The sequence below is a fragment of the Ascaphus truei genome, chromosome 7, assembly GCF_040206685.1.
Source record: "Ascaphus truei isolate aAscTru1 chromosome 7, aAscTru1.hap1, whole genome shotgun sequence".
NCBI classification, from domain to species: domain Eukaryota; kingdom Metazoa; phylum Chordata; class Amphibia; order Anura; family Ascaphidae; genus Ascaphus; species Ascaphus truei.
Genome location: NC_134489.1, coordinates 52,587,910 through 52,605,905, shown reverse-complemented (window position 1 = coordinate 52,605,905; position 17,996 = coordinate 52,587,910). Strand labels below are relative to the sequence as shown.

The window sequence follows — 17,996 nt, the reverse complement described above, 5'->3', positions numbered from 1 at the left end:
GCCTAAAGTAAATTAAACTGGCACTTATACCTGCCAGGATGAGGCTGTGCTCATTCTCATCACCGTGCTTGTCCTCCGTGGTCATCAACAGCAACAGCACAATAAAAAAAATACAATCTAATGGCCCCTAACTCCTTAATCAACGTATCGATTGGCAAGGTTGCACGCCTATACATGAGCTGCCATTATGCCAGACAATGGGCAACCTGCAAAAAATAACAACATGCATAAAATAAAAACCACATTGCTTTGCCAGAAATAAAAAAATGCCAAAAAAACAATTGATTGGCAAAGTGGCACACCCATGCCATGTGGGCATGAGCTGCCACTATGCCAGGCAATGGGTAACATGCCAATCTTAAATAGAACCTTCACATTTAAAACACATTCAATTTAAAACACCACAAAGGCCAAAAAAACAATTGATTGCCAAGGTTGCACACCCATGCCCTGTGGGCATGACCTGCCACTGTGCCAGGACTGGGCAAACTGCACAAAAAATAAACATGCATAAAACAAAAAACACATTGCATTGCCAGAAATATAAAAATGCCAAAAAAAAACAATTAATTGGCAAGATGGCGAGCTGCCACTATGCCAATGCAAATGGCAAGCTAAAAAAAAAAAATCCATCTTTTTCTTACGTTTTGATGTTTCTCTCACCGAATCCGACTCCAACAGCAACACCAGCAGCAACTCCAGCAGCATGAGCAACTCCAGGTCCAAGATGCAATGATCCTCAACAGCCATGGTCCACAGGTAAAATCTTTGTCTTTTTTTTTCTTTTCTTCATCTGTAATTTGTAATTTATTTTGGGGTCTTCTTTATCTTCTTCTGTACTTGCAATCCACTCGGTTCTTCTTTATCTTCATCTTCATCTGTTTTTCTCTGTTCTTCATTTGTCAATTCAATAGGGAGATGCTGCTCCTTCAGCTCCGTACCGTCAAATGAGACTACACAGGCTCTTATACGGCCTGTGATGTCACATTTTAGAGAGAAATGGTTCCCCCTTTAACCTGCTTCCAAATCCCTCCCTCACCCCACCCACCACAACACCCATGATCTTCCATACCCTAAGCCCTCCCTAAACCGTCCTAAAGCCTAAAGCCTCTCCAAAACAGTCCAAAGTCACCCACCTCATAGATCCAATTGACACCACTCTGCCCACTGTCAGACCCATCACCATGCCACCGACCAGATTAAATCCAGAGACCTTACCCCAACCCCTGTCCACCAACCAAGCAAGCTCTTAAATGCTCCCAACCCATAACCCAGTCCATAATGTTCTCTCCCCTGCCCACCAACCAAACAAGTTTTACTAACTAATGTACAGCGCTCTGGATAAGGGTGCTATATAAATGTTGTTATAAATAAATAACTACAATGCCGGTGTGATGTAACTGATTTTATTTATTTATATATATATATATATATATTTTATATATATATATATATATATATATATATATATATACACAAAAAAGAAAGCAGTTGGCAACCTAGTATCCAGGCAAAAACAGATGCTTATCCCATATGAATAAAATAAAAATAAATACCAGATTGGGGTCCAGTAATGAGAGACAGCACACTGCAAGTAGTTATCCAGAGAGGAAATTATAATGGAACAAAGAACACTGCAACCAACGTTTCGGTCACCACAGGGAGACCTTCATCAGGGTTATGCATTTAACCCTTTGTGTTTTGTGTTGCTAATAAAATCCATTTTGTATTTTCACATTATCTTTGAGTGCTTTCAATAGACCCCTTTTTTCTTTTTTGTGTCTCTCTCTCTCTCTCTCTCTCTCTCTCTCTCTCTCTCTCTCTCTCTCTCTCTCTCTCTCTCTCTCTCTCTCTCTCTCTCTCTCTATATATATATATATATATATATATATATATATATATATATATATATATTATGGATACTTAGGAACCTCATGTTTTTTAATAAAGTATCACGACAGTCATATTGCAGTACATCATAATAACATTACACATAGACACTGCTCGGGTGAATGTCAATGCCAGTGAGGATGCGGCCACCCAATCCTGCGTCTCTAGGCCTAAGTGATGTTGCCGGACACCGTTGGAGCTCTTTAATGCAACAAAGTGTAACTGTACTTCACAAAACACTTTAACTGCAACCATTGAAGGTCCCCTCCAGTGCTTGCTGCTCCAGGAGGCTTCCCGGCGGTTATCTGCTGGGCCTCTCAGTACGCTGTACTGCTCTCTCTCCAGTCAATGGCAGCTCTCTCTTAGCAGGACACAGACTGGCCCCTGGGTCACACTTGATCGAGCTTGGAGTTATCCACGAGCATGCAGATCTAACTCCACGTGCCCTGTCAACCACTCTTAAAGGCTCCTCTCTCCTCAGTCCTGCCTCTTCCCCAGTCTTAGTTATTAGCTGATCATATGTCCATCATAAATCACATGGCCAATGGCACACTGGAGCGGAACCTCACAGAGGGCAGTGTGATTATGTTGCTTGCATCACACAGGGGGTTACATTCTTAAAGTAGAGATGTTGCTTATGGAGCAGAATTACCAATTTAAATCCCAAAGCCAGCTACTTGTGACCTTCGACACGTTGTTTCTTCTGCTCTCTTTTCCTCAGACATCAAATACTAGATATCGTCCTGTGTACACTGCAGCACTATGTAACAAAAGGTATACTATTAATATATCTGCAGAAACACTCTATAAGTTTGAATATACAGCACCGTTTTCATATCATCAACCAAATACCATAACCAAACCAACATTGCTGAGCCTCTAATAAATGGCAGACTTTTTATTAGCAGAGTAATAATAAATAATAACTTTATTTCATATAGCGTCTTTCTTCCAATGGGGCTCAAGCGTATCACAATTACAGTATAGTGCAGGGGTGTGCAAACTTCCTGCGCCCCCCTGCCTGCTCTCCCCCTGTGTCGAGCCCTCCCTTTACCTCTAATGCAGCATCAAATGTCACTGCGTGTTGTCATGGAGACGCGTGGACTGAAGCCAGGTAAGTGAGCCACGCCTCCCAGTTTGCGCACCCCTTGTCTAGCGCATGCTACGCAGCATGTAGGAATTTTTACAGACACAGTCCCTGCCCAGATGAGCTTACAATCTATGTTTTCGTTGTCTGAGGTACATTGAGATAAAGTGACTTGCCCAATCTCACAAGGCGCTGACACCGGGAATCTGAACCCGGTTCCCCTGATTCAAACTCAGTATGGTTGTTTTTGAGTCAGTGTCTTTACTCATAGGGCCATTCCTCCCACCTACATAGAGTGCTATTTGTTATCAAATTAACATACCATTAGATACTCACATTCAAGGAGTGGAAACTATTACTGCACTCTTCTTTATTTATTGACATACTGCATACTTTTTGAACCTCTAAACCAATGTTTTTCAACCCTGTCCTTGGGGAACCCAACCAGACCATGTTATGTACTGTAGATAACCAACCAATATTCCATTCAGATGTAAAATAAGTGCATCTAGGTGTTTGTTTCTAGTCCAATTACTCCTCAAATCTACTGATTGAGGGGTTGCCTGAGGATAGTGGGAAAAACCACTGCTCTAAGTAAAAAATTGTGTTTTGGCAACATGCTGCGTTATTGTATTAAAGCCCCATTAACCCACATTATATCTGCACATTTCAAAATGCAATTATTTATAAAACAATCTTGTCTTAATTTTAGTTAGCAGCATTAAATGTAGGTTGCACATGAGCTTTTGAGGCTACACCATATTCTTTTGTTATCACTTTAAGATTAGTTTGCATTGTAGTTTTACTACTCTGTGTTGTATCATGAAGTTGATGATATGGTTTGTTTCTTAATCTGTTCTTCACATTGTCGAATTCATACCTGTTAACATTCCAAACATTGTCCATTCATTTTGAATAATAACAGATATTTTCACATCTCTTTTAATATTAGTTTGTTCATCTTCTTCTACATCAGAAAGAGCTTAAATTATATTCACAATGAGTCGTAGGACACTAAACGCCAATCTGTATGGCTTTTCCTGTGCTGTATACAGGACAGTTGATTTGTTCAACATAGTTCAAAGGTATCCAGTCCTGGAAGGTAAAAATCATTTTAAAAAACCCTTTAAGTATTGGCAGAAATAACTTCTTGGGAATTAGAAGTCACTGGAAGAGGACTTCTTGAAGACACTTGGCAGCAAGTATAGAGCTTCTTTCCGAGAGTTTTGTAGGCATAACGGTAATACATGATGTGACCCATAACAACAAATGAGACTGAGATAAGCACAAGTAGTCCAAAGGCTTCTGGATTGGGCGCCATGATAACCATGAAAAAATGGAGTAAGTCCAGAAGGCAATTCATCGAGTCCTGAACACCATTTACAATCCCTCGCTCTGACTCATTCACATTTTCTTGAATCAGCTGCGTCACTGTTAAATCAAAGGACCAAAGACCTATAGGGAAAACATTTGATTTAATTTGCTGTTATGTGCTACAGAGGTAATCATTCTTATAGGAAGGTTACTTCTTATTTCTTTAGGCAGACTCTGATTCTTAGTTGAAAACAGTGGCATTTTGTGCTTTTTCCATTATAAAAGTTCTATCATCCCAATTCAAATCAGTGGAAGGTTTCCCTCCCAAATCTCTCTCATCTGTGTATTTATGGTAAGACTAAATCGTCTTTATAAGTTAGGAACTCCCTGGCAACTAATAAAAATGTACTTTTCTTACTTTAATATGAGGTCTTTTGAGCATAGACAGTAGCTCCAATAGGGAGCACTCTAATATACAGAGGCCAATATGACCATGCACGATGGAGAGTAGAGAGAGAGCAGTAACATAAGATATATTTGTGCAGTTAGATGAAAATAAATACATTTTATGCCAGTACCAATTGTGCGATAAGAAATTTCCTCCATTACAGAAAACTTGGAAGTCAGATAAACAAGATACAGTACAGTCCTATTACATGAGTAACGAGTCAATAGCAATATTATCTTATATAAGATTCCCAGAATAGACAATCACTTTGATAGAAGTTAGTCATTTAAGGTTTGTGTTCAATTATCCAATTAAGACTGAATAATACACCAAGAGAATAGATAACCCAGAGGAAGGACAGAGAAACAAATGAAATAATTGTAATGTTCATTTTCCACCCACAAAATGCATAAACGCATCTCTTACAAATATACTCACCAGCTCTAGCTGCAATGATTCCTGTGAACAGCAGTATAACTGAAGTTAAAGGCACTGTGTTGGAACTGAACTCAATGGCTGTGTTGACTGTAGTAGATTCATTAACAGAGTTTTCAATGTCACTGGTAAAGTTAGCTGTGGACCATACATGAGGAGCAACTGTGAAAAATGAATTTCCATCCAGGTTATGTGTGTTGCTGATGTTGAAATATGGGGAAACTGACAAATCCATAGAACTTCCCGGCATGAAAACAGAAACCACGCAAAACACCAGGCTAGAAATTTGGGCAATCCCAGAGATAAAGCCAGTTTGTATCAGACCACATTTTCTCTGTAGCCATGTGAAAGCCATCGTTCCTAGAATGCCTACAATGGCTGATACTCCAATTAAGATACTGAGTACAGAGCTGGACAGACCTTGCGTGTAAGCATATCCAACTGTAATAGAATCAAAGCCTAAAACGGTCATGTAGAGGAATGAAAGGCCCATACCAGCAAGGAAAAAAGGCTGCTTGTAATACAGGATCCATCCATCCCGGAATATGTGGAAAGGTTTCGCAATCTGGGAAAAACAGGTGTTCTTGTCTTCTTTCTGAGGCCTACAAATTGTTGATGCATTGTCAGTAACCAAATTTTCAACTTCATTTGGTGTGTTGTGTTCATTATCTGTTGAAAGAAATGCAACTTTAACATGTTTTATATTCATTAACAGAAACATAATTAAATAAAGCATTATGGATCGCTCTCAAATGTCCTAAAGGAAAACCCATAGCTTCTTGTTCTGATCAATGAATACTAGAACATCTCAAATTCTATCACAAACCTACTTCCATGTTATAATTTAGTAATATTCCCCAATAAAGGGACATTTGCTGGCTGTTACTGCCCATGGCTAGGGGAGCATTAACTAGGGTGGGCATTAATGGACTGGTTATTCCCTGTTCTGAGGGCAATATTACAATTGTACCTTAAATGTGTTCAAATTCATTTTTATTTTTACGGTTAACTTTTTAAAATCTTTGGGCATTCCCAAGTCACTAATTCAAAAACTTTTATTTGACCTTTTCTAATATTTTAATCTGTAATTATAATTTTACATCTCTTTGCATTTAAAACATGATTAACTACAAATGTAGCTGGCTTCATTGTTCCCTTTTGATGGGAAATGGTGGGATATGTTGTAATATTGTGCACCAACACTGCCATTGAACCCTATGGAAACTCTGTGATATTCTGCATTGTAATGGAATATATTGTTTTCTGGATTATTAATGTAGCCTGGCACATTTGTACAGTAGGTAACAATATTTCACAGACCAGTTCTCATGTAGGTTGTTGTTAGGTACTGTACTAAGGACATGATAGCTGTTTTTCTATATTTAAAGTGATTTATCTGCACAGTACTTGGATTACCTCCATGCACATTTAGTTGTTTCATCTCCTGTTCTTCTTTTCGTCTACTCTTGTTGGCCAATTCTGGTATCTTCTCATACACTTTCCTTAGCAGCAGGTATTCCACACAGACTGAAGTCAAGTTCCAACCCACAACAAATCCACAGCCAATCACCAGTGAGCCAAACGTCATTATCTGCCCAACCGCCATTGGTGCCAAAATATTGGTTACTTGGTCTATCCTTCGAATTGTGGCATTCATACCTGTACACAGGTAGGTACACAACAGATTTTGTATTTGTTCAGGTATCAAAAGCAAAGAAGGGTTAGCACACAGTCAAAAATAAATTACAGTAGTATCAAATGCAGATTTTCTTTATTGTAAATATATATATATATATATATATATATATATATATATATATATACAAAAAAGAAAAAGACTGCGCTCCTTAGGTGTATCTAACACTTACCATACAAAAATAGATGTATTATATTTGAATGAACAATATGGAGATTTGGCAGTGGCTAATATATCAATAAAAATGGCTGATTGACTCACACTAATAAAGTTACACACAATGTGATAGTGATTAATTGCTGAATGTGCAAATGGTTAAAATGCTGCTAAAAAAATGCTACCAATGAAACAATATAATAGCTGTGAATGGGCACTTGTGTGAGGTTCTACTGTTGCACAAATAGAAACCCTCCTGGATGGTACTACAATACTATAAAGATTGATATTAAAAAAATGCAAAAATTGAACACATATGTGTATATAAAAATAAAAAATAAAAAATAGGATGAAAAAAAAAAAATTGTAAAAATATATATATATATATATCAACCAAACCAAGGGTCCATATCTAGGATCTGGCTGCTCTCCGCAAGGACCAACGAACTCCCAGAAATCTGCGAACAACAAGAAAAGAAAGCGCCGGGCAACGGGCGCTTACTTTTCTTGTTGTTCATATATTATATATATTCTGAGTCCCAGGGTTATTATATATATATATATATATATATATATATATATATATATATATATATATATATATATATATATATAATAACCCTGGGACTCAGAATGATTTATTTTGACAATATTTAAAAAATAAATCTGTACACGTTCAATTGCACATTTAAAAAGCACTATTGGAAAACAGCATTAGGTGACTAATACTTATACTCTGGCAGTGGTTGAGATGCATTAAAACAGTTGTACTGTGACTCATTTAGCAAAAAAAACATTAAGCCTCTTAAACTAAGTGACAAAACTCTGTACCTCATTTTAGAAATGCTAATAAAATATTTAGAGTATGGTGAAAAAATAAATAAGAGAGGATTTTTAAAATACATTTATCTGTCTAATTAAAGTGAAACTATAATTTTGTGAAGAAGAAGAGTTGAACTTTGAGCTTGTGAATAGAAAAGCTGTTGTATTTCATAACCTGATTACATCACACTTCATCCAGGGCTGTCTGTTTCTTTTGTCAAGCATATGGTAGTTGTCAGACCGGACAGCAAACCCTGAGTGGCCTCACTGCTCAGATACAGTAAATATAATGTATCCCATGGTATTGTTCTATTAGTAATGTAGCCATAAACCTTTGTGCCTCTAAATAATGAAACTGAGATTCCACAATGTGCATCTTTAACTGGCAAAGTGTCTGTACAGGGCCCATTTAAGTGGACCACAAACGTTGCTGATTTGAATAGTAAATAATTTGTTTTCCAAAGCAGTGATAATGCATGAACTGAACACATGTTTAAAGACATAAATCTTACAAACAATCAACATTTTGGTGCTTGGATGCCAGGAGATAAAGGACATTAGTAGCTGTGAACTAAGTTGTTACTTGAACCAGGATATAATTACAATGTAAGTCACCTGGAATCCCAGTGTTTTTCTAATGAGAATAATAACATCTAAAAAAAACAAATGGGTCACTTCCTTTAAGTCGTTGGTGTGCAACACGTCCCATGCTAATAGATGCCAACACATGTTTAACAATGCAATGTCAACACGTGCCATTGATTAATCCCTTCAGTTATGGAGATAGCAGAAGAAAACTGCTAATCAATGCACATGTTATGGCATACTGTATGTAATAAGGGTGGAAACCTTCACTTGGATTTTGGTTTTGGTTCTAAAAGAAATGTTGGGTTTTGGTCTAGCTGTAACTTAATTGGTTTTGGTTTTACTTTTGGATTTTAGCTCTCACTCTTGTCTCTTAAAGAGCAATATACGAATGGGTTAATAACCAGTTCAAGGGCAGTTTTTGCTCTACTGTATTTGTCTCATATCTTACCTGCCAGTGTGCATTTATCACCACCTGCTACTACCACGATCCAGTCTCTCTCAATAGTGATACCTGTAGCAGTGCTCCCCAGATTTGCAATGCTTGCTATTATGATCACTAAAATGTAGCAAGATGTCTTTGGAATAATACAGCAAACATGTTAAACAATGAAACCCATAATGCATTACATATCCTTCTATCATATGCATAATAATAAATATACTATAATTGGAGGCATACAACCAACACCCTTAAAGATTGTTTTAAAGAAGAACCCATTCTTTATAGATGTAATAAATACAGTTTAGTGTAACAGTGTGTTGTTGTGACCAGATAAGTTTAACCATTGCAGCACTCCAGTTACACTATTAAACAGCTGATGTCTTTTCACACAGTACTGGTGTCTTTAGTCCAGAATAGGCTAGTGGGAATTAGTTAGGTAGGATTCAGAAGCTGTAGTTTGGGTTGGGTAGTTGATCCCAATAATGTTTTGGAGTCTCAATAAAGAAGACGTTTTAAAGGCTTATACTATATGTAGCTTACATACAGACTGAAGGAGTATCTCAATGGTAAGACCACAGTCTTTAGAGCAGACAAACCTGTTTCAAATCTCAGTATCACCCCTCATTGTAAACTTGGGCAAATCACTTTATCTCTGCGTGCCTTATACACCAAAATTAGATTGTACGCTAACTCATTGTGACTATGCTCAGCACAGCATACACTGTCATCGGAATATACGGAAACAAATATTATGATTATGTGTTTAATCATATTCAACACAGGAGTTGAAAAGTGTAACGTGTTTATATGGATATTCAGTGCTCTTTTATAGTGCAGAATATTGTATTCAGTATGGGAAGGAGTGTAATGCTGACTTAATTTTGAAGCAAATAAGAACAATTTGCACACTCACCAAGAGCCAGCTGTTCTGAGCTGCCATAAGCTGCGCTTTATTCATGAAAATCATCATCAGGATGATCCCACAGAGGATAACAGAGACATTCTGTACAATCAAAGATGACCGTGCCGCTGGTATAGGTGAAAAGGGATTGTAAATTTGAATGTGTTGCTTCTACCCTTCCATCTATCCCATCCTTACCCCTTTTTATTTTTGTACCCAATTTCCCTCAAAAAAACAATAAAGATTGTGTAACAAAAAATAAATAAGTAGATTACATTGCACATCAAAGTAAATTACCATCCTAAACCCAGTGCTAATGTTAGTTACCTTTAAGTCTTGGGTTCCTGTCCACCCAGTCTCCAATGATGGCTCCAAGCAGAAGGACAGACCCAGAAACCACCAGCCCATAGACTGCGGTCAGCAGTAAGCTGTAGCCATAAAGTTCAACCAGAAAGATGGATACTGCAAAATGCCACATCCGATCTCCCTTTAAAAAGGAATGAGAGTGCAGATGCAGAGAACATTATGTTAAAAGATGGAAATAAGCCATTCACAGCATTGTCTCGTGTAGCCATTCACACCCAGGTTTCAAATCTACTGCTGTAGGGACTAGCAACATAATCTCTGTGTCGTGTCACCAGTAGAAAGGTCCCCATGTGTGCGAGTAAATGTATGCAGTATACTACAGTATGTTTATAATAGTGAAGGAATGTGGTTTTGTCACTTCACTTGTCTCAAGGGACTAAATGTATATTCTATTACGATTATTTATATGTCATCTTGCATTTCGTCTTGCTGAGGAGTAAATGATCAATATTTAATTTGCCAATTGAGGATAATATATCCCACTTACCCAGGTGGAGAGCGCATGGCTGAGGTAAAGAAGAAACTTTGCTGATGTCAAATTATTGATAATGGATCCTGCAAAAGAAAAGAAAAATACAAATATTAAACAAACCCATAATGACTAGAGATTATAGTTTGTGACACACTGACATGATATAAAGTGGTGTGTGTTCTCCATATGATTATTAACATTGAAGTTGACACATTAAGGTGTTCTGCAATATAGAAACGTTTGAGAATCCTTGATATAATACACACACTCCACAGCTTATTTATGTATTATTCCTAGGAATATTAATATGAATATAGGGGATTTGCTTTTTTTATGCATTATCCTTGTTTTATATTCTCTGACTGTAACAACCCCAATCAATGGACTCCTATTAATTATGTGGATAAGCGACCATTCTTTGATATCTTAATTTTAAATATATATTATCAGAATGCTGTATGTTGTGAGTTACAGTAAATGGCAATACATAAATAAGGTGATCATACTGAGTTGCTAAACATGTATTTGTGGATCAGTCCTGATAACGGCAGCTTTGGTTGAATCAACTTAAGAATTTTGAGTATGTTTGTTTGTCCATGATCAGACCTTCTCTTCTTTGCATTTCACCATTACCAAGACTACTACAGATGTAACAGAAGTTATTACCACCGGTCAATGCAAAATAACATGTTAAATAACACGTGTTATATCCTTACAATTTTTTCAATCGTGCTACTGTTAAATAACATGCCAGGGTCAATGCAATGCATAACGTGCACTATATAAAGTTGAGTAGGGAGATTGTTGAATGGGTTAGTTGATCAGTCCCACACACTGCCAATGACAGGTCAACTCCAAACTGACTCCAAATATTTTAATGACAGTGGTACAGTATGTTTCATGTGTTGAAAAGTTTGTGCCACATAGGACCAAAATGACTCAATTACAGTGATCAGTTAGAGGGGCAGATGCATGAAACCAGGACAAACAGATTTAGCAGTCTTGGGGTCCCCCAATTTTTGGGACCCTGTTGCACAGGAAAGATGGAAAACCACCCTGGCACTAGCTGTGTCTCCTTGCCCTGCAGAGTTTACAATGTAAACATCAAGGTTTGAGAGGAACATATAAAACAGCATCACAACGTACAGTAGCTACCTGTAATATTATGTACAAGTTCATATGCTATGCTAAAACATTAACACAGTATCCCACATCCCACTTTAAATTATTAGCCCCTTAACATTTCACATACTCACCACTGCACCCCTCGCTGTGCTTTTGATCACTTGTTCTATTCATCATGTAGCTGTCTGTAGCTCTTATTCTCCATGCACAGGCTATTTGATCACCAAAATAGTATTGCCAGCACTGATACTTGATACACTAGAAACGTATTATTCTCCTTCGCTGAAATCAAACAACCTGAAAGTCTTGTAGTGAGGATGACACTGAATCAACCGTGAAAGATCTGACAACTCTTCCATGATTAGTACTCAACACATGAGTACGGCAGCTGACGATGCTGTTGTTGTATTCATTCAGGCTACCTTTCCTATTGATGTACTAATGATACGAGCACAGGTGTAAGGCACATATTCTATCACTAGGCAACCAAGGTCAACTAATCATCACTCAGGAATTTGCATGCTCCACCCATAGCTTCTTCAGTCCTCGTAGAATAATACACAAAATATAAACACTAGACAGCTATAAATAATTCCATTGCTTGTACTCTTTACAGTATAGCCCCACTATTTAGTATGCAGTGCTAATCCATAAGACATCATTTGGCACCAGAAAGCCAATTCCAGTGAATGGATCGTTAGGGTCCATATTTCTTAAGCGGTCTCCTCCCATAAGATACCTTACAGTCCATCTACTTGGATGGGCTGTAAGGAGCCTTGTGACCGAAGACTGCTTCATAAATTTGTCCCTAGTTGTTTTGCGGAGCAGGAAAGTGTCTTATGGCATTGCACCACTTAGTAAACATGGGCCTAAATGCATTACAATACTACATCTTTTCTTCTCTTTTTGCTGTTTGTTTCAAAGTTGTTTTTTTTAGAAAATACAATGAAAGTCATTTTAAGAGCATCCACAGATTATCATTTTACAGTACTATTTCTCTTAAATCAACAATTACTAGATCATTTCATAGCATATTACGTGAATGAAAAAAGGAATGCAAAGGTAATGTAAACAGAATTTTAAAAAGTGCAACTAGCAAAGGAAACCCCACATGAAGAAGACACCTGTGAAGTTTAATGAAACAAACATTTTAAAGCATATTCATTTAAAGTTTAGATTGTGATGATGCTTTCTTGATCTCAGATCGTAACCATTGTTAATTTTGCATAAATTATGCTTTTGAAGACAATTAATTCATTCTCAGAACCATGTTTGCAGATGCTCTGTAACTAAAAAAAAAAAAAAAAGGAACAAAGATCCTTAAAATTAATTCATTAAGAGCGCTAGGGTGACAGATACCAAATCGGTACCAAAAGTAAAAATATACATATATATTATGGGTATAGCAGCATGGAATAGTGCTTCAAAATTGCAGTCAAAGGGACTTCAACCCTCCCCCTCTCCCCCACCCCCCCCCCTCCACCAGCTTTTTTATGAAAGTATTAGGATCTTGGGAAATTATTTGCAGAACCATTATTTTTTGATAAGCCTTGACAAGTGCTGAGAAGGCACCGCCTTTGTCATGTGGCAGTAAATAAACAGTATGTAGATGTACACTGTGACATCCAAGCCAACAAGAAAAACCTGTATTATCTGAATGTCTCATACAGAACGGCTACTGCATTATTGGTTAAAAACATTTATACATTTATTATCTAAAGAGGCATTTATTGCCAAAATGTAATTTATTAAACATCACGTCCATTATCTTATGTTTGGTTCTTTATGGGACTGCACCTTTTGCTGTTTAATTAGATATTTTCTGGGGTATATTCTATAAGATCCGAGATCGCCGATCCATGCAGTCTGACCTGGAAAACCCATTGAAATGAGTCCCCGATTGACCGGATCAGTGATCGCGGAGCTTATAGAATATGCTATTTTTATCAATCCTAATTATCTGAAAGTATGTTTGCACTCATTGAAATAGTTTTCATAACTTGATACTTAGCCCAAACAGCCAGCGCATATGTGAATGTAATATCGCAGAAGCTGAAATGAGGTTAGAACAGCCTCGTTATTGATTCCTTCAATTATTTGCTTTTTGCCCAAACAAAATGGCTGAGGTGGGAAAGTGGTTATTGCACAAGGACCCAAAGGGCTCAGATCAATGGTCAGATATGGCAAGATATGTATTTATCATTAGTATTGAGAGATACTGAGCAACGTGACTTCTTTACATATTTCTTCTTGGCGTGAGACTCCGGCTAGTTATTGAAAGATTGTCAACTAGGGAATGGGAATTCTAAAGATGCAGTTCCACTTATATTTAAAAGAGCATTTAACCATTTTACTGCCAGATGGGCTGTCAACACATTGTTTTGATAATTAAGTCTTATGATTAAGTGATACAGTACTTATTACTTTTAATGTTAATTGTTGCTGTTCTCATCTATTGATTGTTTCTTTGGCTGTAGTGTGCATGGCAGTGGCCAATTTTCAGGAACCATTCTCTCCAAAATGCAAGTACAGAAATGTAAAAAGAGAGGTGTTTTTTTTTAAATATCAGCAAAAAAAAGAGTCTCAGTATCTCAGGTGTGTTCACAAGCATCTCTCCAGATCCTCAGAACTCTGCTAAATCTGGTTTTACAATGTACTGACCAAATTTATAATGGATGTATTTTCCCTGAGATTAACCCGAATCCATAAGGTTAATTATATGCAAAAAAAACAGCTGATACATCTCATTAGCAATATTAACATACTTTAGCACGTGTGTTAAACATATGCTAATGCACATACAGGCACCTAGGCACTTAGCTGTGACAGCCGCCTCTTTGCTGCCACCCTCCTGCTCCTTCTGTACTGCAGCGTCAAATGATGCAGCGGACGTCACCAACGTGACATCGCACAGCGTTGCGTTTCCATGGTAACGCAATGTCATGATATCATTTGATGCTGCGATTCAGAAGGAGAAGGAGGGTGGCAGCAAAGAGGCGGCCGCCACAGCTAAGTGCCTTCCCATTAGGCCGATTGACTCGCGAGCACGACAAATGTATATATGGGGAGGGCATTTTTGCTGCCCCCAAATTTTGCCGCCCCAGCCTGACGGGCCTAATGGGAAATCTGCCACTGCACAAAAATATACACATGCGCAATTCCACCAATATCGTGCATGCCCATTACAGATGTAGGCCGACACATGCGTGTTAACTTCTAATACCAACCTTGTGCACACTGTCACGGTAGGCCAGGTCTTTTAACACCCTTTATATTTAAGGGATCAGTAACAGGGCAAAACAAGGCAGTGAAATAAAATGTGGTTTATTTTGGATAAGACCTCGGAAACACACAAGAATACAAAATACAAAAATATACACACTTACGAGGGTCTGGGGAATGAGAACTACCTTTCCTAGGTGCAGGGACCCACTTCAAATGGGTTTCCCCTGTCTGTTTCTCTGCTTCAGGATATAAGAGTGCTGAACACACGGCAGCCACTCTGACATGTAATGTATCACCAGCTGGTCACAGTCCAACTCCACACTTTTTCCCTGAGTGTCCCTCAGATACTCTACACACTCCTTCCCAGAGTGTCTCTCAGATGGTCGCCATGGTCTCTCCCCCTGATAGTCTCTAATGCTCTGATCAGCAGCACCCCTTATATAGCCTTCTCTGGGCTATCCTTTACATGGGAGGGGGCTGCTGGCCAATCAGAGCACGGATTAGGTTGGTGCCACAAATGCCAGAGGAGGACATGCTAAGGCACTCAAGATCTCCCAGTGGATAGGAGCCTCAGAGTCTGGGCAGTACAATGCTCTTACTACCAGATCTGATCAGCAGCCTTTCACCTCCACCCAGGAGTCCTGACACCTAGCTGTTCTAACTATGGTTTTAATCCTATTATTTCTATGGAGAGCTTCAACTAAGAGGATTGCTTAGTCTTTCTCCATAAAAATTACAGTAACAGTGGAATATCTCATTTACTTTCCTGCAGGGCTGACATGTTAATTCCATCACCACACAATACCAAGTATCAAAGCTGGGAGGAATTGCTAACACAGGCATAAATACAGACATAAGGTAATTATGTACACAGCTAGCCCAAATCCCATCATAAGATAATGCCGGCTTTCTAAACTGGGGGAAGGATTGTCACAGGGAATAAAGAATAAATGCTTTGAAATACATTCTTACAGACATGGGTTACATTTACACATTCCCTGTTCTTCCCCAGATATTAAAGACATTTGCTTCACAGAATTAATTCAGGGAGCACAAGTCAACGGTATGCCAAAAAGTGGAAATATGCCATATAGGGCTGTCTCTGTGACATGATATAACATTAGAACAATAATGTAAACACATACATACAATAAACCAAAAACAAAACAAAAAAATATATAAAAAATATTAAAAACATGAAAATATGTGATGTGGAGCATGATACATAAAATAATTAGAAAAAAACAACAACATGGAATTTGAATATGGGGAAGATACACAACGAATGATATCCCTGAATAAAATTAAATGTCAAGGAAAAAATATATTGATAAAACATATATTATAATAATTGATTAGAACCATAAACAAAAATAAAAAATGTAATAAATGAAAAAGTAAAAAAATGAAAAACAGTGGAAATATACAATATTACCAGAACAGCCGAACATGATACTGAAATATATCTTGATAAAGTAAATACATAACCGTATAAAAAAGAGGACAATATATATACGTATGAAAAAATAAAAAGTGATATAATGCATTGACATACACTCTCAACAATCTCCTAATACCACTGGCTCAAAGGAAGTGTTTCAACTCCCAGTCAAAATTCATGCCATGTGGGTGGAGAGTGTTGAGAGTGTATATCCAATACATTTCTTGTTTGTTGAGAGTATTTTCCCTGTTACCCCCTCGGGTGACAAGGTATGTGTTCTATGGCAGAAAATAAAAAATTGTTAATACCTCCACTTGAACACTAAAAAAAATGTCTAGCCACGGGGTGAATCAAATCTCCCTTTCTGATTAAACGTACATGTTCGGCTATTCTGGTTTTTAGGGGTCTCGTTGTACGACCCACATATCTATGTCCACAGCTACAATAAAGGGCATATATTACAAAACTAATATTACAATTGAGAAAATTCTTAATATAATATTTTCTATGATTATCATTGTGTGTAATAAACTTGGTAGGGCACGCATACTGACACATTGAACATTGGCCACACTTGAAGAACCCTTTGGGTATACCTCTTACATTAGGGAAACTAAATCTGGAATCAAAAATGCTTGGTGACAAATGAAAGGCCAATGTTTTGGCCTTACGGTAGGTGAATCTAGGTCCACCTTGGACCATTGTACGAATGTCCTTGTCCAACAAAAGGGTATGCCAATGTTTAGATATGATATTACAAACTTGTTGAGATTGTTTGTTGTATGTAGTAATAAAAAATGGACTCTGTGTATTATTAGAGTATGATGATTTGGCTCTCTCTTTGTTGGGTGAGGAATTTCTCTTCTTACAAATGAGGGTATCCCTATCCATAGCATCCGCTTTGGCAAAATCAGCTGACACATCTTTGGCAGAATAGCTCCTGGCCAAGAATCGATTAGACATGTAGGGACTGAAGGGATATTCCCATTACCAGCCTATCACCCCAAAGTCTCAGGAAGTACCTTAAGCAAGGGGGCCCTCCATGTCAGTCTCTGGCAGGTTCATGGGTCCTCTGTGTCCAGGAAATATAGGTCTCTGGGTGTCTGCATGTCTTGATCTCAGCACACTTTTGTGCTCAAGACAGTGTCTGTGTGCAGGCTTATCTGCTTTCCTGTGTCAGTCCAATTGTGAGCTAAGGTATCCCTCTCCTGTTTCTCACGTCAGGCTTTTTCTAAGAGTCCTACAGTAATTAACCAGGTGGAGTCTGGTTGATTGACTGTGTGCAATTAACCAGCACACTGCTGTATTTAGAAGCAGGTTCTCTCAAACAGTGATAAGTCCCTGTTACAAAGTGCCAGATTCACAAAAGGGGAATAAGTAAAAGTGTGTTAAAGTTTATCACCCTTTTCTTGATCTAGACATATTTTTTATTGAAACCTTTCATTTTAACACTTTAGGTTCTAATGAAAATGCATTTTTTTAAACATAGGGCCATCACACAGGAAACATGTGCAACCCCAAGCCGCAGAGGGTAATGTATCGGATCTGGAAAAATAATAGGCAGCAAAGAGTGAGGCTTATTTAATCC

General features: G+C 37.9%; 1 protein-coding gene across 2 annotated transcripts; it reads right to left on the bottom strand.

Moving 5' to 3' along the window:
• Positions 1–2,836: 2,836 nt before the first annotated feature.
• Positions 2,837–12,773, bottom strand: LOC142499285 (ferroportin-like). 2 transcript variants are annotated; one of them, XM_075608415.1, is made up of 8 exons: positions 11,874–12,771; positions 10,633–10,700; positions 10,107–10,266; positions 9,792–9,907; positions 8,885–9,011; positions 6,591–6,833; positions 5,178–5,843; positions 2,837–4,432 (listed from the first exon to the last, which is right to left on the bottom strand). In XM_075608415.1, exons 1-8 carry the CDS (start codon positions 11,917–11,919, stop codon positions 4,104–4,106), a joined length of 1,755 nt encoding a protein of 584 aa, XP_075464530.1. In that variant the 5' UTR covers positions 11,920–12,771; the 3' UTR covers positions 2,837–4,103. The 2 variants fall into 2 exon arrangements, with proteins under 2 accessions (XP_075464530.1, XP_075464531.1); XM_075608416.1 differs by lacking the exons at positions 8,885–9,011; positions 9,792–9,907 and having other exon boundaries at positions 11,874–12,773.
• Between the last annotated feature and the right edge of the window lie 5,223 nt (positions 12,774–17,996).

Excerpts from the sequence above, each read along its gene's own strand:
- LOC142499285 (XM_075608415.1), bottom strand. The coding sequence starts at position 11,919 with ATGATGAATAGAACAAGTGATCAAAAGCACAGCGAGGGGTGCAGTG. Across the intron at positions 9,908-10,106 it reads CAGGAACCCAAGACTTAAAG|CGGCACGGTCATCTTTGATT; the intron begins GTAACTAACATT and ends CACCTATACCAG. Across the intron at positions 6,834-8,884 it reads TGATAAATGCACACTGGCAG|GTATGAATGCCACAATTCGA; the intron begins GTAAGATATGAG and ends ACCTGTGTACAG.